Source organism: Lactuca serriola, chromosome 4, assembly GCF_051521515.1.
Source record: "Lactuca serriola cultivar US96UC23 chromosome 4, Lser_US96UC23_V15, whole genome shotgun sequence".
NCBI lineage: Eukaryota > Viridiplantae > Streptophyta > Magnoliopsida > Asterales > Asteraceae > Lactuca > Lactuca serriola.
This window is the reverse complement of record NC_136411.1, coordinates 251039210-251059119: the sequence shown is the minus strand read 5'-3', so window position 1 is coordinate 251059119 and position 19910 is coordinate 251039210. Positions and strand designations below refer to the sequence as shown.

The 19910-nt window shown below is 38.0% G+C and overlaps 1 protein-coding gene across 1 annotated transcript; it reads left to right on the top strand.

The window, feature by feature from the left end:
- The first annotated feature begins 267 nt into the window (after positions 1-267).
- On the top strand, positions 268-1743 carry LOC145099280 (uncharacterized). Its single transcript, XM_079036871.1, has 4 exons — positions 268-357; positions 810-1340; positions 1410-1659; positions 1709-1743. The coding sequence occupies exons 1-4, from the start codon at positions 268-270 to the stop codon at positions 1741-1743; spliced, it is 906 nt and encodes a 301-aa protein (XP_078892997.1).
- The last annotated feature ends 18167 nt before the right edge of the window (positions 1744-19910 follow it).

Genomic DNA, 19910 nt, shown 5'->3' with positions numbered 1-19910 from the left:
TGAGGTAATGGGGGATGTAGACGTAGAATATGGTGGGGAAAAATATATACATGATGTTGAGTTTTTCGAGGATGAATACAGTGGAAGTAAGGAAAGTGTTAGTGAGGGTCCTTGGAGTAAGGGTAGTAGGAGTGAGGGTAATATGACAGATGATGAGATTAAGGATGAAGACTTCTTAATGGATTTAGAAAATATTGTAGATGATGTGGATGTTGATATGAAAGAATTTCTATACATGTTGATGAAGATGTTGAGTGGGTTCAAAAAATGACCAAAGAAGCAAGTGGTAGTGGTGTTGACTTTACTGAAGGTGATGATTTGGAGGTCATAGACCCAGAATCATTTGAGTCACCTATTGTAGGTGAAGATAACAACAGAGAGAGGATGTTGAGAGAAATAAGAAATGCAAAAAGTTGTTCTGAGGGTGTAGTTCATCCAAAGGCTTTCACATTATGACAGAAGTTCAAAACAAAGAAAGATGTGAAAGAATATATAAACAAACATGCAGTAGAAACCAAAAGCAGGGATTTACATTTTGAAAAAAAATGAAAAAACAAGGATTAGGGCTAAGTGTAGAGGAGTGGTCCCAGATATGAGTGGTGAGCCATGGACAAAGTCAAGGACTGGATTCAAGGACAAAACAGTAAATATGAAAGAGGGTAAATGTCCTTGGGTTGTACTAGTGTCTAGACCTAAAGAGACAGATGACTAGGTGGTGAACACCCTAGCTAGTTAGTGAACATCGGTGTGTGCAATCAAGAACCATTAAAGCTTGCAACTACAAATACATTGCAACAAACATTGTGAAGCAAATTGAGAGTAATCCAATCATTCCAGTCAATGCACTTCAAGAAGATCTCATCCAAAAATTCGAGATGAACATGTCAAGAAAGAAGGTACATCGGGCAAAGGCATTGGCTCAGAAGCATGTTTTTGGGGATTTTCAGAAACAATATGCTATCTTGAGGGACTATGGACTAGAGTTGATGCAAAGAAACCCAGGTACTAATGTGAAGATCGATTGTCACACTGAGCCAAATTTAAATTCTGATACAACGATGTTTAGGAGAATTTACATTTGTTTAGGAACATTAAAGGAAGGATTTAAGGCTAATCTAAGGGATTTCATAGGGTTGTATGGTACTTTCATGAAAGATCCCTATCCTAGTCAAATTTTGACTGCCATAGGGGTAGATTCCAATAATGGGATATATCCTTTTGCATATGCTCTTTTTGTGAATGAAACCACAAATTCTTGGACAAGGTTTTTGGAACAACTTGGTGATGATCTGGAACTTTATGCTAATTCAAACTTCACTTTCATCTTAGATAGGAAGAAGGTACATATTCTTCAATTTAGTTTGATATTGTTGCTATTTAGTCAACTAAGTATTGAAATAGTTAAATAGGGTATCTTTTCTATAATTGCCAAACTTTTCCCTCAAGCTGAGCATAGGTCTTGTCTGAAGCATATTTATGAAAATATGAAAAGACAATGGAAGGATAAAGACATCAAATATTTGGTGTGGGCATGTGCAACTGCTACTACTGTAAGGCATTTTGAGAAAGCATTAAAAGAGCTAAAGAAATTCAAAGTTGAAGCTCATAATTGGCTGATACAGATTCCTCCAGCTCATTGGGCAAGATCTCATTTCTCAGGTTAGCACTTCATCTTTCAATTATGTTAACATTTACTTGTCATTCTTAGGATTTGTTCTCATTTTGTATTATATGACTAAATAGGGAGGGCACATACTAAGATCTTGTTGACTAACCTGTGTGAGGTTTTGAATGGAAAAATACAAGGTGGTAGGGATAAAAAAATCATTTATTGTTTGGAGTATATTAGTGTCACACCCCCGAACCGAAGAGTACGGTGGAAACTTCCGAGGGTTGAGGTGACTTCATCTTGTAATATTATCACAGTGAATATAATTGAAACAAAGCATGCATCATCATCACATGAGAAATAATACAACAATACTGAGTTTACATCATTGTAATTGTTTACAAGAGTTCCATCCCAAAATATAAAGGTTTATAATAGCAACAAAATGCAACAAATTTCCCTATATTCTTGATGCCCACCTACTTAACGATTTCTTGAGAGTACAAGTTACTTTGAAAACGTCAACATATATAATGTTGGTGAGCTCATAAGCATGTTTGTATTGGAAAGTTTTGTAAGACTTTGTAAACACCAAAAAATCCGATATTTTATGTAAAATGGTTGAAAGTATTGTGTTGAGTCACGAATTTATGCATGTTTGTTTCCTGTTTTAAAAAAATTTATAAAACAAGTATTCCAGAAAATCCGATGTTTTCTTGTAAATAGAAGGTGACGTATAACGTACGTTTTGTTGGATTAGTGTCTAAGGCTGTAACTATATTTGGTAAGTACTTGACCCGGTTATGCATGGTCCTTTTGGGTTGCCTTCACCATAGCAACTTGACAGGATGATTTATTAACAGATAAGAGATATTATTATTAATATATTATGAGAATAATATATTAAAGGAATAATAATGTTATTTGATTAATATAAGTCATATATTAATTGAGAATTAATTTGGTGACTTAAAGAGGTTGATTGAATAAAGGGGCATAAACTGTCAAATGTGTGATAATTGTGTTTTGGGCTATGTATCCTTATGGATATAAGGGTGGATGGATTTTAGGGTTAGAGGACCATAAAATCGTCCAAGCCTAGTATCTAGGAGGATCTTGGATTGCTTAGGGCCTAAGTTATTCAATTAGGGTTAAAGGTGAAATCCTAGTAGCTCATAGTATAAATAGATCCATAGGGTGAGGGAAATCGGCACTCATGCAAGGCAAGCAACCCTAGAGCCGATTTCTCACTCTCCTCTCTCTCTCTCTCTCTCTCTCTCTCAAGATCATTCTCTTGCTAGTTGGTGTTTGTAACCCATTAGAGGAGTGACAATTGTGACTCTAAGCTCCAAGAAGAAGAAGTATCAAGCAAGTAATCCAAGGTAGTGTTCTAGATCCATATTCATATGATTAGATTCAATTGTTTACATTAGATCTACTATTGAAAGTCTTGGATACAATGCATGTTCAATTAGAGAAACCTAGATCCAAGCAATTAGGGTTTGCATGTGCACATAGGAAAGTTCTTATGGCTCAAACCCATTACGTTTTTCCCAGAAAATCTGATATTTTCTGCTTGTAAAAGTGTGGTAGAATTAAACTCAAAGACCATGAGTTGGTATTTGTATAGAATTGTAATTAAAGAATCGTTTATGTATTCCGTAAATTTTACAATGGAGTTAATTTATGTGAGACGTTGTAACCATACTTGATAATGATTGGTCCGCCCGTCATGACTTTTTTCCGAAGCTGACTTGTTTAAGGTAAGGTTTGTCACCCTAGACTGGTCTAGTTTAAATGTTGAGAAGAACTCACGTGTGGGGTGTCAACCCCGTATAGATCTATACACAAACTCTCGCTCTCCCTCCAGGAGACTCTGGTTATAACTACAGGCTACGGTTGTACACTAGATAGGTGTGATATTCAAAGTGTATGCTCATGCATGTTGATTTAGTGTTCTTGTCAAATAATATTTGATTACACAAAGCCATGACACAATAACCTTGTTCTGAAATTAAACCATTTGATTACACAAAGACTATAACATTAAAACAACATTATCCAGAACATAATTTCATGTAGTCAAACTCAAAACAGACACATACACTACATAAACCATGCTATAATTTCCTATCTTCAGACTCAAAATATGACCACTAGTACATTAACCCTATGACCACGACACTATTTCCTGCATTCAGACACCACATTCAGATGCAACTTCAACCATGCTTCAAGTAATGAATTGCAAAAAGACCCCAACTGAAGAGAATGATTAAATTATACATCCTAGCTTGCATTGTATGTAACACCCTGAATTCAGGAGGCCTAGAAAGGGAAGGAAACCTCAAAAGAGGAAGTGACTCGTCGAGTAAATGGATGACTCGGTGAGTAGGAGCATAATTTTGGTCGCAAGTTAAGTGACCTACTCAACGAGTCAGAGGACTGACTCGGCGAGTTAGCAAGGTTTTGGGAAAATCCAAAATTGGGAGTTAGTGCCCTATTTAAGCATCTTATTCTCATTCTATCAGCCTCATTTGTAGCCTCCATTTTCCAGAACCTATCCCACGAAACCCAAGTGTTCTCTTTGAGTGTGTGAGCCTTTATTGAAGGATTTAGAGTATTCTTGAACTCTTGAAGAAGAAGGAGGAGGTTGGAGGTCCAAGGACAATGTTGTAGATCCAGGAAGTTTTCTTCATTTTATTCAATTTCTGGTAATCAAGTTCTCACCTTGACTTCTAGTTTGTTTGATCTCCTTATGTCCCTTTTTATGGAGTTTATGGTACAAGGAGGATGTCTTGTGGGATTTCGATATCCCCAAGCTAGATCCTTTCAGATCTATGAGAGTCTTGAGTAGTAAAGACATAAAGGTAGAAGCTTTATGCCATTTTACCTCTCCATGCATAGATTAAATGGTTATTATGGCCTTTTGAGCAAAAAGTGCCATGCATGGGTGCAAAGGTAGTAGCTTTGTGTGATATCCCGACCCTAGGAGGCCAGATATGGGTATTGGATGCCTTGAGCTTGTCTGAAATCGTCTAAATAGTGTTAGACATAGAGAGACTCGACGAGTCAGTTGTGGGACTCGGCGAGTCAGGCCAGTTCTTACCCCAAAACCCTTCTGTTAAGGGTATGAGTTGAGATTGGAAATGGACTCAACCAGTATGAGTCCATAACGATCATGAAGTTCATCGTACTCGTCTAGTTCAAGGATGAACTTGGCGAGTCTAAGGCAATCTCCTTAGTTATGAAGATGGACTCAACGAGTTGTTCATACAACTCGGCGAGTCACAGACTAGACACATTCATATGTGGATGATGAGCTCGACGAGTTCAAGGATGAACTCAGCGAGTAGGTTGAAGATGGTCCCGATAGTATGGTTGAAGGAGGACCCGTTGAGTTCTTGCTACACTCGACGAGTTGAGTAAAGGGATGTATTGGGTTGTAGGGGTATGGATTCGACGAGTTGGTAGACCAACTCAGCGAGTCAGGTCAACTGGATGTTGATTTTGACCGTTTACTTTGACAAAGTTTGACCAGGGTTGACTTTTGGAATATTATGGTCTAAATGTTATTTTGGGTATTGATAGTTCGGGAAGCCAAAGGTTCAGCGGTTCAGAAGTTCCAGTTAGCAATCAGAAGTGTTCAGTGAGTTTTCAGTAGTACGAGGTGAGATTCCTCACTGTGTGCATGGGTCTACGGCCACAATGCCAACCCATTATGTTCATGTTTATGTTTTGTTTATATATAGAAGGAAGACCCGAGGGTTAGCCCTAGGAACTTATTGATATATGTTCCAGGTTACGACCTGATGGCAAGCGAGGCCCAAGGAATGTTAGGCTGCTAGATGTCTTTGTGATTTTTGCATATGTTGGTATGATAGGATCCGAACCGAGGGTCTGATGTCGGGGTAAGCCCGAAGTACGTTAGATAATAGTATCTTTTCGGGCCGGGGTCCGATGTCGGGGTATTCCCGAGCAAGATTCTTATGTAGTGCGTTAGATTATACTTGTTGTCTTCGTGATCCTTGTATGTTCCTTGAAAGGAGGTGAGTGTGGGTACCGTATCTCATCACTAGATGAGTTTGGATGGGGTTTCATATCTCGATATTAGCAGGGCAGAGGCGAGGCCCGTGGTAGGAAGGATGTGAGTGTGGGTGGGGGCCCGTATCTCACTACTAGTAGGAGTGTGGACGGGATTCCACTACTTTAGTAGCAGACCAGGGGCGGGGCCCAAGTTAGGTGAGTCCTTAGATCATAGTATGGTTAGGGAATGTTTATGTATGTTTCACTATGTTATTTGATTGTATGTATGTGTATGGCGGGTGAGGCCCAGAGACAGGCAGGGCCTAAGGAAAACATATATGTATATCGAGCGGGGCTCGAGGCCAAGTGGGACCTGATGCCAGGCGGGACATGATGACGGACGGGGTCCGATGGCGGGCGAGGCCTAATTCAGCGGGCGAGGGCCCATCATGTGATTATGTGCTCACAGTTGTATATGGCATGTTTGGATCAGTAGATATGTATGGTATGTGGTAGGTTAGGGAACTCACTAAGCGTCGTTCTTACGGTGTTCAGTTTTGGTTTCAGGTACTTCCGATAGCGGAAAGAAGAGCTCGGGATGATCGCATGGCACACACCAAGAAGTTTATCCTGGGATATTTACTATGATAAAATGAATAAGTGTTTTTGGAAAAAAAAATACTCTGATTTGTCATATAACTCTTTTTAGTATGTTTGAAATGATTTAATGTTATGGTTTAGTAATGTTTTTAAAAGAAATTTTTGGTCATGCTTTTTGGGATGTTACATTGTAGCTTGTTGAAGAGATTCTTGGAGCTTGTTCATAGACCTGATTAACCTAGGTATCACTTCCACAGATCTAGGGCACATGGGCTCATCGAACCATCCAATCCAACCACAAAATTATGAAGACAAGACCAAAATCGCCTTCCAGGGTTACGATCTGACCAAGAAGTGACGATGGCTAGATCACGATTTCCACAAGCACATATCAGCATTTTCTACAGCTTTCTTTCTCTAATAAGAGTAGTGATCGATTGAATTGGGAGGAAGAACAACAAGAAGTGATATAGGCATTAATTTATATGTTCAGAAAAGGTCCTTCATGGTAAAATGACATAAATGCCCACATGTGCAAGTCACATTGGGGCAGTTTAACGTTGGAATGGACGGACATCCAACTCCGGGACCAAACACGTGCAATTTATAGTCTGTAGGTACTATTTGACGGAAAAAAGTACCATAGGGGTAGGGACTACATTAGGAAAAAATCCAAAACCAAAAGGACTATTCGTGTAATTTGTTCAAAGTTTTATTTAGCTTTTCGTGTAGGATAAATTATTTTCATTTCTAGTTGTTAAATTTGTTTAAATTTTTGTCTCTATCTAAGTTTTGTTTTTGAAGATAAAAATTCAAAAAAAAGGTATTTGTGTAGGTTTTCTCGAAAAAAAGTTTTAAATGTATATTTTTGTTTCTAGTTCTAAAATCTATTTTGTTCATTTAACTTTTATCTTTTATGTTCATTTTTTTAGTCATAGTTTATATATATATATATATATATATATATATATATATATATATATATATATATATATATAAACTAGAATTTAACAAAATTAACAACTAAAAATAGTATAACTTAAACATATATATATATATATATATATATATATATATATATTTAAGTTAAACTATTTTTAGTTGTTAATTTTCTTAGCTTCTAGTTTCTAGTTGATTTTTTTTTTATTTTTTTCTTTAATACTTATTTGGTTTTTTAGTTATACTTTAAATCTAAAATATAAAAACAAGTGTTGTGCAGGACTTTTGGCAAAGATTTTCAAGTGTGTATTTTCTATCTCTTTATACAAATATAAGGGGGGGGGGGGTAACAAGGAATAACATTATTATTTTACTATTGATTTCAGGGACATGTTTGCAGCTCCAATTCTCATGGTGAATCCTAAGACGAGCTGACATGTACCAATTAGTCAAATCATCTGCTGATGAGATACTAAAGGAATTATTTGTTTGTCCGATTAGGTACATGTTCTACAAAATTTAACTTTTTGTCAAATCAATTCTTTAGTTTCAGGTACTGAGTTGATGATAAATGAGAGATAGCATGAATTATGATCATCTGATAGTTTAATTGCGTCTTGGTGATGATCTACCTAATGTGTCAATACACATTTGGTTCAAGATTTGCAATTTCATTGCACTATTTTAGAATTATTAGACTGTAAAGTATGTGTTCTAAGATGTCATGCTTTATGAGCTGAAACCTAAGTTGTTGATGAACCATAAGCTTAGGGGCACCAATCAAGTGACAATGGCAACTGAGCTAGAAATTTCACAGGTTGATCACAATGTTATTTGTAGCTGGTTGATTTATGGAGTTGGCTCTTACATTAGCTCCATCTGGTATGGTCATTCTTTCTGAGGATCAGCGTACCTTTCATGACTTGATTGTGGCATTTTATAAGCCATGTATGTAACTGTTGACAATTCATTGTCCCTGGAACAAATGTTGTTGTATATGCCACAAGTCTCATTTTTTCTAGCAGTTAATGACCTAATGAGACTTCACTTCAGAAGTGTTTAACCCAACAAGTCATGATCTTATCTGTTGAGACTAAATGAGTCATCCATCCCTTGTGTTGAATCTAATAGCAAGATCTATTCTTCACCTAGATATATTTGTTTGGTTACAAATGAAAATTCTTATAAGGCAAGGATGTTATCCCCTCTCTTAGGCATCTTTTTCTCATGTCCTTGACCTCATATATATTGAGGTATGACATGGTACCATTGAATGAACTGACGGTGAATCTTTGATTCTAGACTGCAACTAACTCTATGATGCAAGGATTAAACCACTTCTTGCGAATGGGTTATCACTTTCAATGATTCATGCTGATTTCACCTCAGCATGATTAAGACATCCTACTTATTTCCATAAGTCTTCTTTATAAGAACTTGATTATTCACTATGCAATACCACACACTGGTAAAAGTTCAAAAGTTTGTGTTAATGGCTAGACTATGTACCATAGTTTATCATACAAACCAACATATTCTTGCACTATCATTCTTCTTAAAAGTTTTATGATTCAATGTTAAATGTCTGACATTGATGAGATCTTGAAAACTTTGTGTCGATGGGTATATCATATACTATTATGTATTACACGCACCTACCCACTCTCTCTTTTTTCTTCTAACAGAAGTAGTTAAGGATTCACCGTATAAAACCATACGCTGATGAGACTAAGCAAAATTGTGTGATAAACCTATACTATCCTTTAACTATATTTGATGTTTACTTTTATTTCAAGTTGCTTACTGTCTTCTTGAAAAAAATTAGAAAAATAAAATTTAAAAAAAATCAAAAAAAGAAGAAGGCAATGCTTATTGATGTTGTCAGAAAGGGGGAGATGTTTTGTTCTGCTACATTGATACTTGATCATCAAAGAGTAACATACACTCTTGAAAGACGAAGGTTATTTACCTAATGGGAGCAGAACACAGATGTTATTAATCTCAGGGGGAGCAAAATCTAAGGGGGAGAAGAAATCAACATCTCACTTCACTTGTATTTATCTATTAGTTTATTCTTTATTAGTTTATTTTTGACATCATCAAATAGGAGAGATTATTGGGTCACATAATTGTATAGATTTGATTATGCAATATATATATATATATATATATATATATATATATATATATATATATATATTATAATTATAATTTTATGATATGTTAATGGAAGTTCATATGTCTAAAACTGAAGAAGATCCCCTAGTGACTGAAAAACCCTGAAGACACTATCATCACCAAAGGAACAAAGAAACAATCAGTGTATTGTCTATTCAATATGTCATCAATGTGTCCATACACTAAAGTTCCTACACTGATGACATACTGATCAGGCAATACAGTGATGATACACGCTGATGGTAATACACTATCTGCTGAAGTTGGAGTTGCACGATCTAAAGCTAAAGTTGATCAGTGAATGACTCCCTTCCACTTTTGTTGAAGCTAAATCTGATAAATAGCTCCCCGACGTTGTTGCTGAAGCTAAATCCGATCAGTGTGTCTCCCTGTCGCTAAAGTTGGTGCTTTGATCATCGTCTGATGTGTTGGTGTTGATATCCGAATATGGAGAAGATCTAATTTGATCTTGGCCTTATATACCAGATTAGTTTATATTTACATTATTTACAATCCCTTTATTGAAGGTATTCACTATAATAGATTAGTGTATAATCATGTACTAGGATAAAACCCTAACTAGGTCTTTGTGACGGCTTTGTGCCATTAGCTTTGTGCACCTTGTTCTCTTGATGAGAACCCTTTTTTCTTAGTGAAAGATATCTTTTTGATAATCTTGTTTTCTTCTATTTTTCTTTCTTGTTTATATATGATCTACGAATCTATAACGCCCGTAGATCATGGCTAGTCAATTTAGAGACGATAAGCGTCAAAAATTACTTTTTGATAAAAGATTATTTAGGATGAATAATCTTAACTAAGTTGTAGTATATCTTACAAGGATTTCATACATATAAAAAACGCCGAAATCCGAGTTATAACGAAAAAGTTACGACCTGTCGAAGTTTTGCGACAGAATTGACACGACGCCGAATGACGTAAAAAGTGAATTTACATTAGAGCGATATTTATCAGTACTGATCTAAATGAAAGTCGTAGAGTTCGTTAAACAGAGAGCGAGCATAAAAAGAATGCCCAAATCTGACTTCGTATGAGAAAGTTATGATTTTTTTAAGTTTCAGCTTAGCGGTATGCAGCCCGAATACTCGATTTGAGATCGAGCGGTCTTTAGTCGAAACAATCTAAACGAGAATCGAAGATCTCGTCATTAGTAGTGCAATGATAAAAAGACAGACAAAAACAGACGTCGGATGAAGAAGTTATGAATTTATAACAGAGTTTTCCTGTCCCGGCCTACTAAAATAATATAATAAAAATAAAGTCAAATTTAGTTGATGAAGTCTAAACGAATGTTGTAGAGCGTAGTCTCACCTACGCGTGGATATAAAGAATGTCGAACACAGATTTCGTATGAGAAAGATATGAATTTTTGAAGTTTATTAAATAATTAAAATATTAAATTTAATTATAAAATTCGATATTATATGAAAGGGAGAGTCACCGGGCTTATCCGGGTTACGCCCAGCGTACCTGGATTTACGCCCAGCATAAATCGAGGATCCAGCCTCCTGTAAAAGGAAGTTGAGGCTGCCGAGTTTCTTTGCTAATTTTCTCTTCTCTCTCTCTCTCTCCCGTTTTACCTCGTTTTTCGTGCAAGAAAATATCCCGAAGCCCCGGTATCATTCCCAAGACCTGAAGCAAGTCCTGAAGCCCCGACCGGATCTGGAAACCTTATGTGTGTAGGATTCTAAGCGTATGACTACGATATTAGAACTAGCATGTAAATGTTTCGGAGCGATAAGGAGATTTATACATTTATCGTAAATGAAGCTTTCCTATCTTAAATTCTCGCCCAGTGCACCGAATGTCTTCTTGGATGCACAAAAGGTCATGGTGAAGAGTCATAGAGAATTGAGTAAATGGAGGAAATGAAGAAGGCTTATGATAGTGGATGACATCTATCAGAAGATATCGTAAGAATGGTATCTTGCCTTTAGAATATGTCTTATGAAATGTCACAACTAGAAATTTTGTGTTTTGTAATCACTACACTCAAGTAAAATGTAGAATCAAAAAAAAAAAAAACTCAAAGAGCATGTATGATGCTTACTCTATGACAACAAAATTTCAATCAAATACACCATACAAGTGCTACAAATAGTCAATAAGCAATTGGAAACCCTAGAAATTCTTGTTTAGGTCCATTTTGGACTAGGACTTCCTTATTGGACTCAATGGGCCAATAAGCTTCCAATTTGACTATCATGGGATTAGAACCTTTAAATGGGCTCTAATTGGACCCACATTTATTTATTTCAACATTTTGGGCCATATTGGGCCTAGAATGAAATAAATTAAATATGACGAATCATAATTAACTCAAACTAGCCCAACAAAGTGTAAAAAAAATCATATTATATTTTTGTTTGGGCCAAAAATCATCCAAACTAACTATAATATAGGCTTAGGGGCATTAAAGCCCAATGATCTCCTTCCCTTCCATATTCTCGGCCCAAGGCCCAAACCCAAGAAGAAAGGAGGGGTTTGACTTTCATTGCCACCTCTTTATTCTCTCATGGATCTCCATGCACAAACTCATGTTTCCATGCACACATCACTTCACTCACTTCTCTTCCCCCTCTTTCTTTTCCTTTGGCTGAGAGTCTCCCCAAACACACACATTTCACAACAAAAATCTCTCTAAATCACTCAAGACTCCTCTCTTCTTCCTCACCCAAGGATCTCGAAATTTTGCTTGTGTTTCAAGAGGATTTCACAAGATAATCATCATCCTTTGGTAAGTTTTCCCATGTCTAAGTTACAAAACTCCTCTCTCATATAAGATCACTTATTCTAAACAAGTTTTTGGTGATCATACTCCTAGAAAACTCTTTAAACTCGAGATCTTCAAGGAAAAGTTGCTAGGGCCGAAAATCACTTCAAACTTCTTCCAATCCTCTCCAAAACCGAAACCACACCCAAGGTGAGCTTCATACCCCCTTATTTGTCGGGAATACAAGCAAATGTGTAGATCTATGAGTATATGTATGCTTTGTATGATTTCTATGCTTATATACATGTTTATATGTGATTATGGTGTTGAAACTAGTCAAAAAGCCCTTAAAATCGAGATTTGCATTAGGATGTATGAAACAAGTGTTAAACATATTGCTATACACAAATCATTTCTAGAAAAATAGCCAACTTGGTTTAGATGAACATCTTGGGCTAAAAATCACATTTTTGGACTTAAAATGTTAAAAACATGAAGTTTAAGGGCCCAAAACGTCAAAATACAAATTCTGGAGGTTAAGATGTGTCCAAACAGTTTCATATAGTAATTTTCCAGAAATATACACTTTAGAATGTTTAAAATGTAAATTTCTAAACTTAATGGGCTAAAAGGGAACTTTTCGGCCCAATAAGGCCCAATATGCGAAATATCCAAAGTTGAGGGGCTGAGATTGCGTTTTTCTGTAAAACAGGGGACTACTAGTGTCCCAAGTCCATTTCAAAGGTTAAAAATGCTTTTCACATTTAAAAGGGACCAAAAATGCAAAAATTCTCTATTTTGGGCCAAAAGTGTAAAATTTGCGAAAATGAAGGTTCCAGCCGAAAAAGTTTCATTTCGAGGGACTAAAACTGTTTTTCAAATAACTTTGGGCTGAAAAATAACTTTTCTACAAGTTTTGATACTAAAGTGTCAAGAAAAATAGTTTGAGGACTAAAATAGAAATTATTTTATATAAAGGATTAAATGTGTAAATTATCCAAAAGAAAAGGGGCTGCAATAATGAAACATCCTAAAATTGTAAACAATAAATCCGTCATGATGAAATTCTAACATCTCGACTATCGGCAAATTATAATACACCTTCAACACCAAAAATCGTTATCAAACGAATTGATTCGGTCTCGAATCAATAACAAATCCGAAACTACTAACGCGACGACACTTCAATACACACATGAAACTCTCGGGAACTCAATACACATGCGGGAATACACCAGACGTTGATACACCGTCTTTGGGCCCAAAAGTTTCAAATCATGTTTGTTGGGCCTAGCTAGCCCAATGGCATGATCTTTAGGCCCGAAGGAAATTTGCTTACATGTAGTTAGGTCTAATACGACTTGATTCCGTGTAAAAGGACTTTCAATGGCAAACGTGCTGCTGGTCCACAAGGGTCCTTCGGTACTGCTAGCAAAGTCGAGAATTCACCAATGCGAGTTGGGCTAAGGGCCCTTCGCATTCACTATAGCCTTGAACGACGTAGGGAATTACCGGGGGCTTCGCACCTTCTTTTTCCTCTCGGTCGTGGGGCTACATGAGTCCGGGGGGTTGGGTTAAGTGAATAAGTGCAAGCGACGCCTAAAGGATCGTTTGTACAGTTGTCAACTGGTCATTTTCAATAATGTACGTTACAACAATTCAAAACCCACTATTAATCCAACGTCTCCGGAGCTCAACGAATACACCTGTCGTAACGAAATAACAACACATAAACTAATTAAAGTAAAGTGATAGGAAAACGTCGGGTTTTCCTAGGGTTTTCAATTAATACACCTTCGAACTACATACCGAGTTTTACAAATCGTACTCTTACATTTATAGAAACAAACAAGCATACTTATGGATCTTCACACCTTTTATACTATACTATTTTCAGAAAATATCGGATTTTCTGGTGGTTTTCAAAACAATACAACACATTGGATTTCAAACATTACTTATGAACTCACCAACATTTCATATGTTGAAGTTTTTCAAAATACTTGTATTCTCAAGTAACAGATAAAGTGAAGGAAGAATTGTACTCTATGATGTTTTGTTGTTGTTTAATTAGTATCGAACAATTTACTTTTGGGCATGTATCATTATGGAACAATGTAATGGATGTAAACACTATCAGTTGTAATATTCAAATGTTGGTGATGAATGATGTTATGTTTCATGTATATTCATTGTGATGGTATTCAATTGAGTCACAACAGCCCCCGGACGATTCTGCCGTCTCGTTCGGGGGTGTGACATGAAATAAAAGTACGTTTAGAGGAGTACGGTACGTCTGAAGTACACCTTCGATTGGAAGGATGATGGAGAGATTGTATTAATTCTTGAGGTTGTCTCATCAACCGACATTTCCTTCACCAATCGAGTTGAAGTAGAATTGATGATTGAAGATACGCAATGAAGAATTCCTAGTAGAGTCTAGGGAAATTGTTTATGATTATTTGGACACATTCATATGTGTTAAATTGTTTTGTGATTTTAGGACTAGCGGACTACGAGACAATACTTGGGACATGTATGAGTAGGTGTGAAAGGTAGTACATGCATATACTACCGGAAGCACAGGACTCGCACTTGGATAAGAGAAAGTCACAAGGTTACCAAGAAGCTGGTGATTGATTCTCTTTTATTCTGGTATGTCATTACCATTGTTTCGGTAGTGACTAGTAAGATGGTTGTTGTTCCGACCCTAGTGGTCATATCTAATTGGAGTTCGACTACGGTGAGTATGTTACGTGGTTCGGAGAACCAAGTTCGAAGTAACATCTGACGTAAGTCAGAAGATTAAAGTAAATGCGATCATTGGTATCGCACTAGTTGTTCATAAAGTTTGTAGCTAGAAATGCTACATGCTAAAATGTGATTATATCACATTAGAATATGAAGGATGGTATATTTCATTCTGGAATTTAACTCGAAGGTTACGACTGAAAGTACAACATAGTACGATAAGCAGATGCAAGATTGGGCATCGTCTGCGGTCAAGAAAGCCATAGAGTTAAATACTCTTTCGAGGAAACATACAAGTTACGGTTATTACCTAGAATCAAGAAATAGCATGTGGAATCATTATGCAAGTCCTATTTCGTTGATGATTCCGGGACGTAATCATCCTAAGGGGGAGATAATTGTAACGCCCGTAGATTAGAGCTAGTCAATTTAGAGACGATAAGCGTCAAAAATGACATTTTGATAGAAGATTATTTAGCATGAATATCTTAAATAAGTTGTAGTATGTGTTACAAGGATTCTATACATATAAAGAACGCCGAAATCCGAGTTATAACGAAGAAGTTATGACCTGTCGAAGTTTCGCGACAGAACCGGCACGACACTGGATGACGTAAAAAGTGAATTTATGTTAGAGCGATATTTAGGTCCCGTTTGGTAGTTACTGACTGAGAAAGTGTTGATTGAGAAAGGTCCGTCTTGGTAAGAAATCCTGACTGAGTAAGAAAATCATGTTGTTTGATTGTATATCTGAGTGAATGTGCTGACAGGTAAAAAATGACTATTTTACCCTGCTTCTTTATTCAATTATGAAAAATGATCATTTTACCAAGAATTAATTCACTTGTATACATTAAATTAATTTGTATGATGAGTTTAAGGATGAATGTGATATTACAAATACAACCAAATAATTACAACCTTAAAAACTACATCATAAGAAAAGCAGCTGGAACCAATTAACCATGTATCCTACATATTAAACAAGGATAGGTAACTAAAAGAGAGACCACCACCAATACATCCAAAACTAGAAGAAATCATAATTAACAATCAAGAAATCCACCAATACATCTAAAACTAGAAGAAATCACAATTAAGAATCAAGAAATCCACTCTCTGTACCTTTTCTTTTAATCATTCATTCTTCCAGTCTTAACATCATCGATTGCAAATACATCTTCATTTCAATACAAACATTTCTTTTATCAATTTAAAACACATCTCCTAAAATTAAATTATTAAATCAAAATCAGGTAAAGCTAATTAATCTACCTGCATGTTTCCTATCTGTTGTGCAAATAGAATTAGGCGTATGATACATATGAAGATGCAGAACAATGTCTCCCCAATAAAGATTGTAACGACCATAAAATTTCAACCAATTTAAACTTTTCCAAAATCTAATCATATTCATTAAGTTATTACAAAAAGGTTTTCAGTTCATTTATTATCAGAGTATCCCATAAACATCAACATAAAACTGAGGAGCGGTAAGATCACGCCTTTGCCTTGCCACGATCTCCTGAAGTACCTGAAACAATACAATGAAACTGTAAGCCCAAAAGCTTAGTGAGTTACCTCCAAAATACCAACTGCAATACCATACACATATCATATCATAAACAGAACTGCCATGCATATCGAGTCTACAGTGTGACTGGTTCGCCTGCACCAGGCCTTCAGTCCACCCGGTCCACTCTCTCTCCAAATCTACAGTGTGACTGGTCCGCCCGCACTGGGCCTTCAGTCCACCTGGTCCACTCTCTTAGTCTACAGAGTGACTGGTCCGCCCACACCGGGCCTTCATTCTGACTAGTCCACTCACCGAGCCTCGGCAGGTCTGGTCCGCCCTCTTGGGGCCTTCAGCCTATCCGGACTGCTCGTCCGGCCATCGGTCTAACTGGTCTGCCCTGGGTATGTTGGCATACAGCATAAAGCAGGACCCGCCTCAACCCAACCCCAGTCCAAACAACCATGTGTACATAAACATATAATCATATAACAATTCATATCTAATCAAACTGATCTAGCAGATCACATATCATACCAACATCCTAACTAGGATACCGACCTAACCGGTCATTAGCATAGCATCATTCTATATACCAGGATACCGACCTTAACTAGGTCTCTAACATACACCATCCTAATAACCAGGATACATACATAGCAAGCTATAACATATCAAACAGATACTCGGATTTCAATCCGATAAAGGGTCGGCCATGGTGCCTTAGACCCTGTTGATATAATGAGGATAACTCACCTAACTGACGACTGAAGAATAAGATCATGCTGCTCCGACCACCGACACAAACTCCACCACTAAACATTACCAAATAACCAAATCCAATCAATACCAATAATTACCAAAAAACTCCTGGAAGTCAACTGGTCAACCCTTTTTCAAAGTTAAAGTCCTCAGTCAAATTCAACCTTCCTGGTTGACCCTACTCGCCAAGTCAACGCGTTGACTCATCGAGTCCCTATACTCAGAAACTCCCAATCACGACTTAACTTGCCGAGTCACCCCAAGACTCGTCGAGTCCAACAATCTTCGAGTCCCATCTTGCTCAACTCACCGAATTGTCCCTCTACTCACTAAGACATGGCTTAACCAGAAAAGGCTAGGGTTCCACGACCAGACTCGCCGAGTCCAACGTAATCTTCAACAGACTTGCGGATTTGTTCTTCAAAGGCAATCTTCATCATTATAAGACTCGCCGAGTCACCCATGCGAATCGCCGAGTTACTATGCGACTCAAAGTCTAATCTCTAGCTCGGCTCACCGAGTCATCTCCCAGACTCGCCAAGCCCATACATGTATTCTCATAATCTCGAATCATAGAGCTACTCCTTTGCTCCAAACAATAGATCTGGGTCTCTAAGGTCCATTAGCAACATAAAGTTGCTACCTTTACGTGCTTCTTGCTCCGTAATACCAAAAACCAAGCTAGAAAGGGACTTAACTCATAGGGAAAGGCGTTTGCATAACAACTAGAAAGGCTTTCTGCATCAATGACCCATATAGATCTCAGATCTGGAGTTTCAACTCCAGATCTAACTCATGCTTCAAGATCTCATTAATATGTCTCCAACCAAACCCTAAAACTTCATGAAATGGAACTAGAAAGGAGAAGGCCAAGGATAACAATTCCTTACCTCCAAAATGACCTCCCACTGAAGTATAATCCAGATCTCTTCAGGTCTCCTTGATCCAAGCTTCTTGATCTTCAAGATCCCTTCACAAATCACACCAATTTGCTTCCAAGTATTCTCACAAATGAAATTAGGGCTTCTGTATCTCAAAAGGGGCAAAGAGAGCAGAGGGGAGGACATTAAGTCCTTTAAATAGGGTGCAATCCCGAAGATTAGGCTTTTTCCTCAACCAGAACTGACTAGTCAAGTCCAGCCACCGACTCGTCGAGTCAGGCCACATAACCCAGTTCCAGGCACCCGCTTCGACTCAACGAGTTGAAGCTCCTACTCGCCGAGTCCTTCTTTTCCAAACTTACACTTTAACCCCCTAAACTCTTGATTCTGATTTGGGATGTTACAATTCTCCCCCACTTAATTTAGGCTTCATCCTCGAAGCCTGCTGCAGCACACAATTCCAGATACTACTCCCACAACGCATCTCCTGGAATCAACTGACCTAGGTTCCTCGAAACACTCCTATCAAACCCCTATAAAGTCCAACTCTTTCTCACAGAGTCACGACAACTGCTTCAACCCGGCCACCGACTTCTTTCTGTGATTACAACACTTATCAACCAATGATCACCCGATGATACTTCCATCATTCCAAATCACATAATCAATTGTCTCTTACAAACTAGATATCACCCTGAACCACCGGGTCCTGACCCGGTACCAACTGCTACCCCTTTCCTCGCTTGTGATAACTTTATCGAATTTACTGTTGGGACTTATCCCGCTTCCTTTCCGAATCCAACTCTTTTCTTCCCATGCTGACAGGATGACACATCCTTCAGCTCCTGAGCAACTACCATGAGCTATCCTCTGCAATCACATACAGATGCTGAACCTGTTCTAACATCCTTGGGCTAGAAAAACCCGACACACTGTCAATACCTCCAGACATCCCCAGGATGAATTACCACTACATACATAACCCATGATCACACCCATACCTGGATTCCAAGGACCTACCCTTGCATCTCCTCCAAACTCATCTGGTTCTAGAAGAACGGAATTCCTTCCGTGACCTCAACGGACACCTAACCCGGATGTGCTTCCATACCACTGGCACAATTACCATGCTCACTAACCATAATTGAAGTACTTTCAATCATCCATTTTCACTACTGCTTTCACTTCCGTGAACCAACACTCCCTCTCAGAGCTACATACCCTACCCTTTCCGTATCCAAGGAAATCTACTTGCCAACCTTGCCATTTCAGACAAGTGCCATGGTGCTCACACCCCACTCTACATTATCCCTTGTAGAGTAACCGCTACTCCATGCATCGCATATGCTCTGAATCTGCTCACAAGGACTCTCAGGTCTATACACTGCCTTCCACTAACATGCTCAATACCCGGGGCCAGACCCACTGCTTGCTACTACATAGCAGCATACTCAAATCACTTTCCGCATACAGATCTATCAACACTTACAGAGTCTTCAGCATGACTGGACCGCCTTACCAGGCCTTCCGCCAATCTGGACCACTCTTAGAACCTTCAGCATGTCTGGATCGCCCTTCAGGGCCTTCAGCCTGTCTGGACCGTTTTCTGAGCCTTCGGCCTGACTAGTATGCCTACCGGCCTTCAGTCTCCCCGGACCGCTCATACTATCATACATCATCCCGAACTATTCCTCTTGGGAATCTCTCCCATACATATTGTTCTAGCCCTCTAGGGGTTTCGAACTCTAACTCCATTCCATATACTCAAATCCCGGCCTAATCCTAGGCCTCACAACAACCAATCACCCTTTCCAAAATCCGTGGTCTGTACTTCGCCCCATCGGTCTGTCACTTACTCATACCAGCCCACACTTTTGGCTGACTGAAACACTGCTGGATCCCAAACAGCTAATCAAC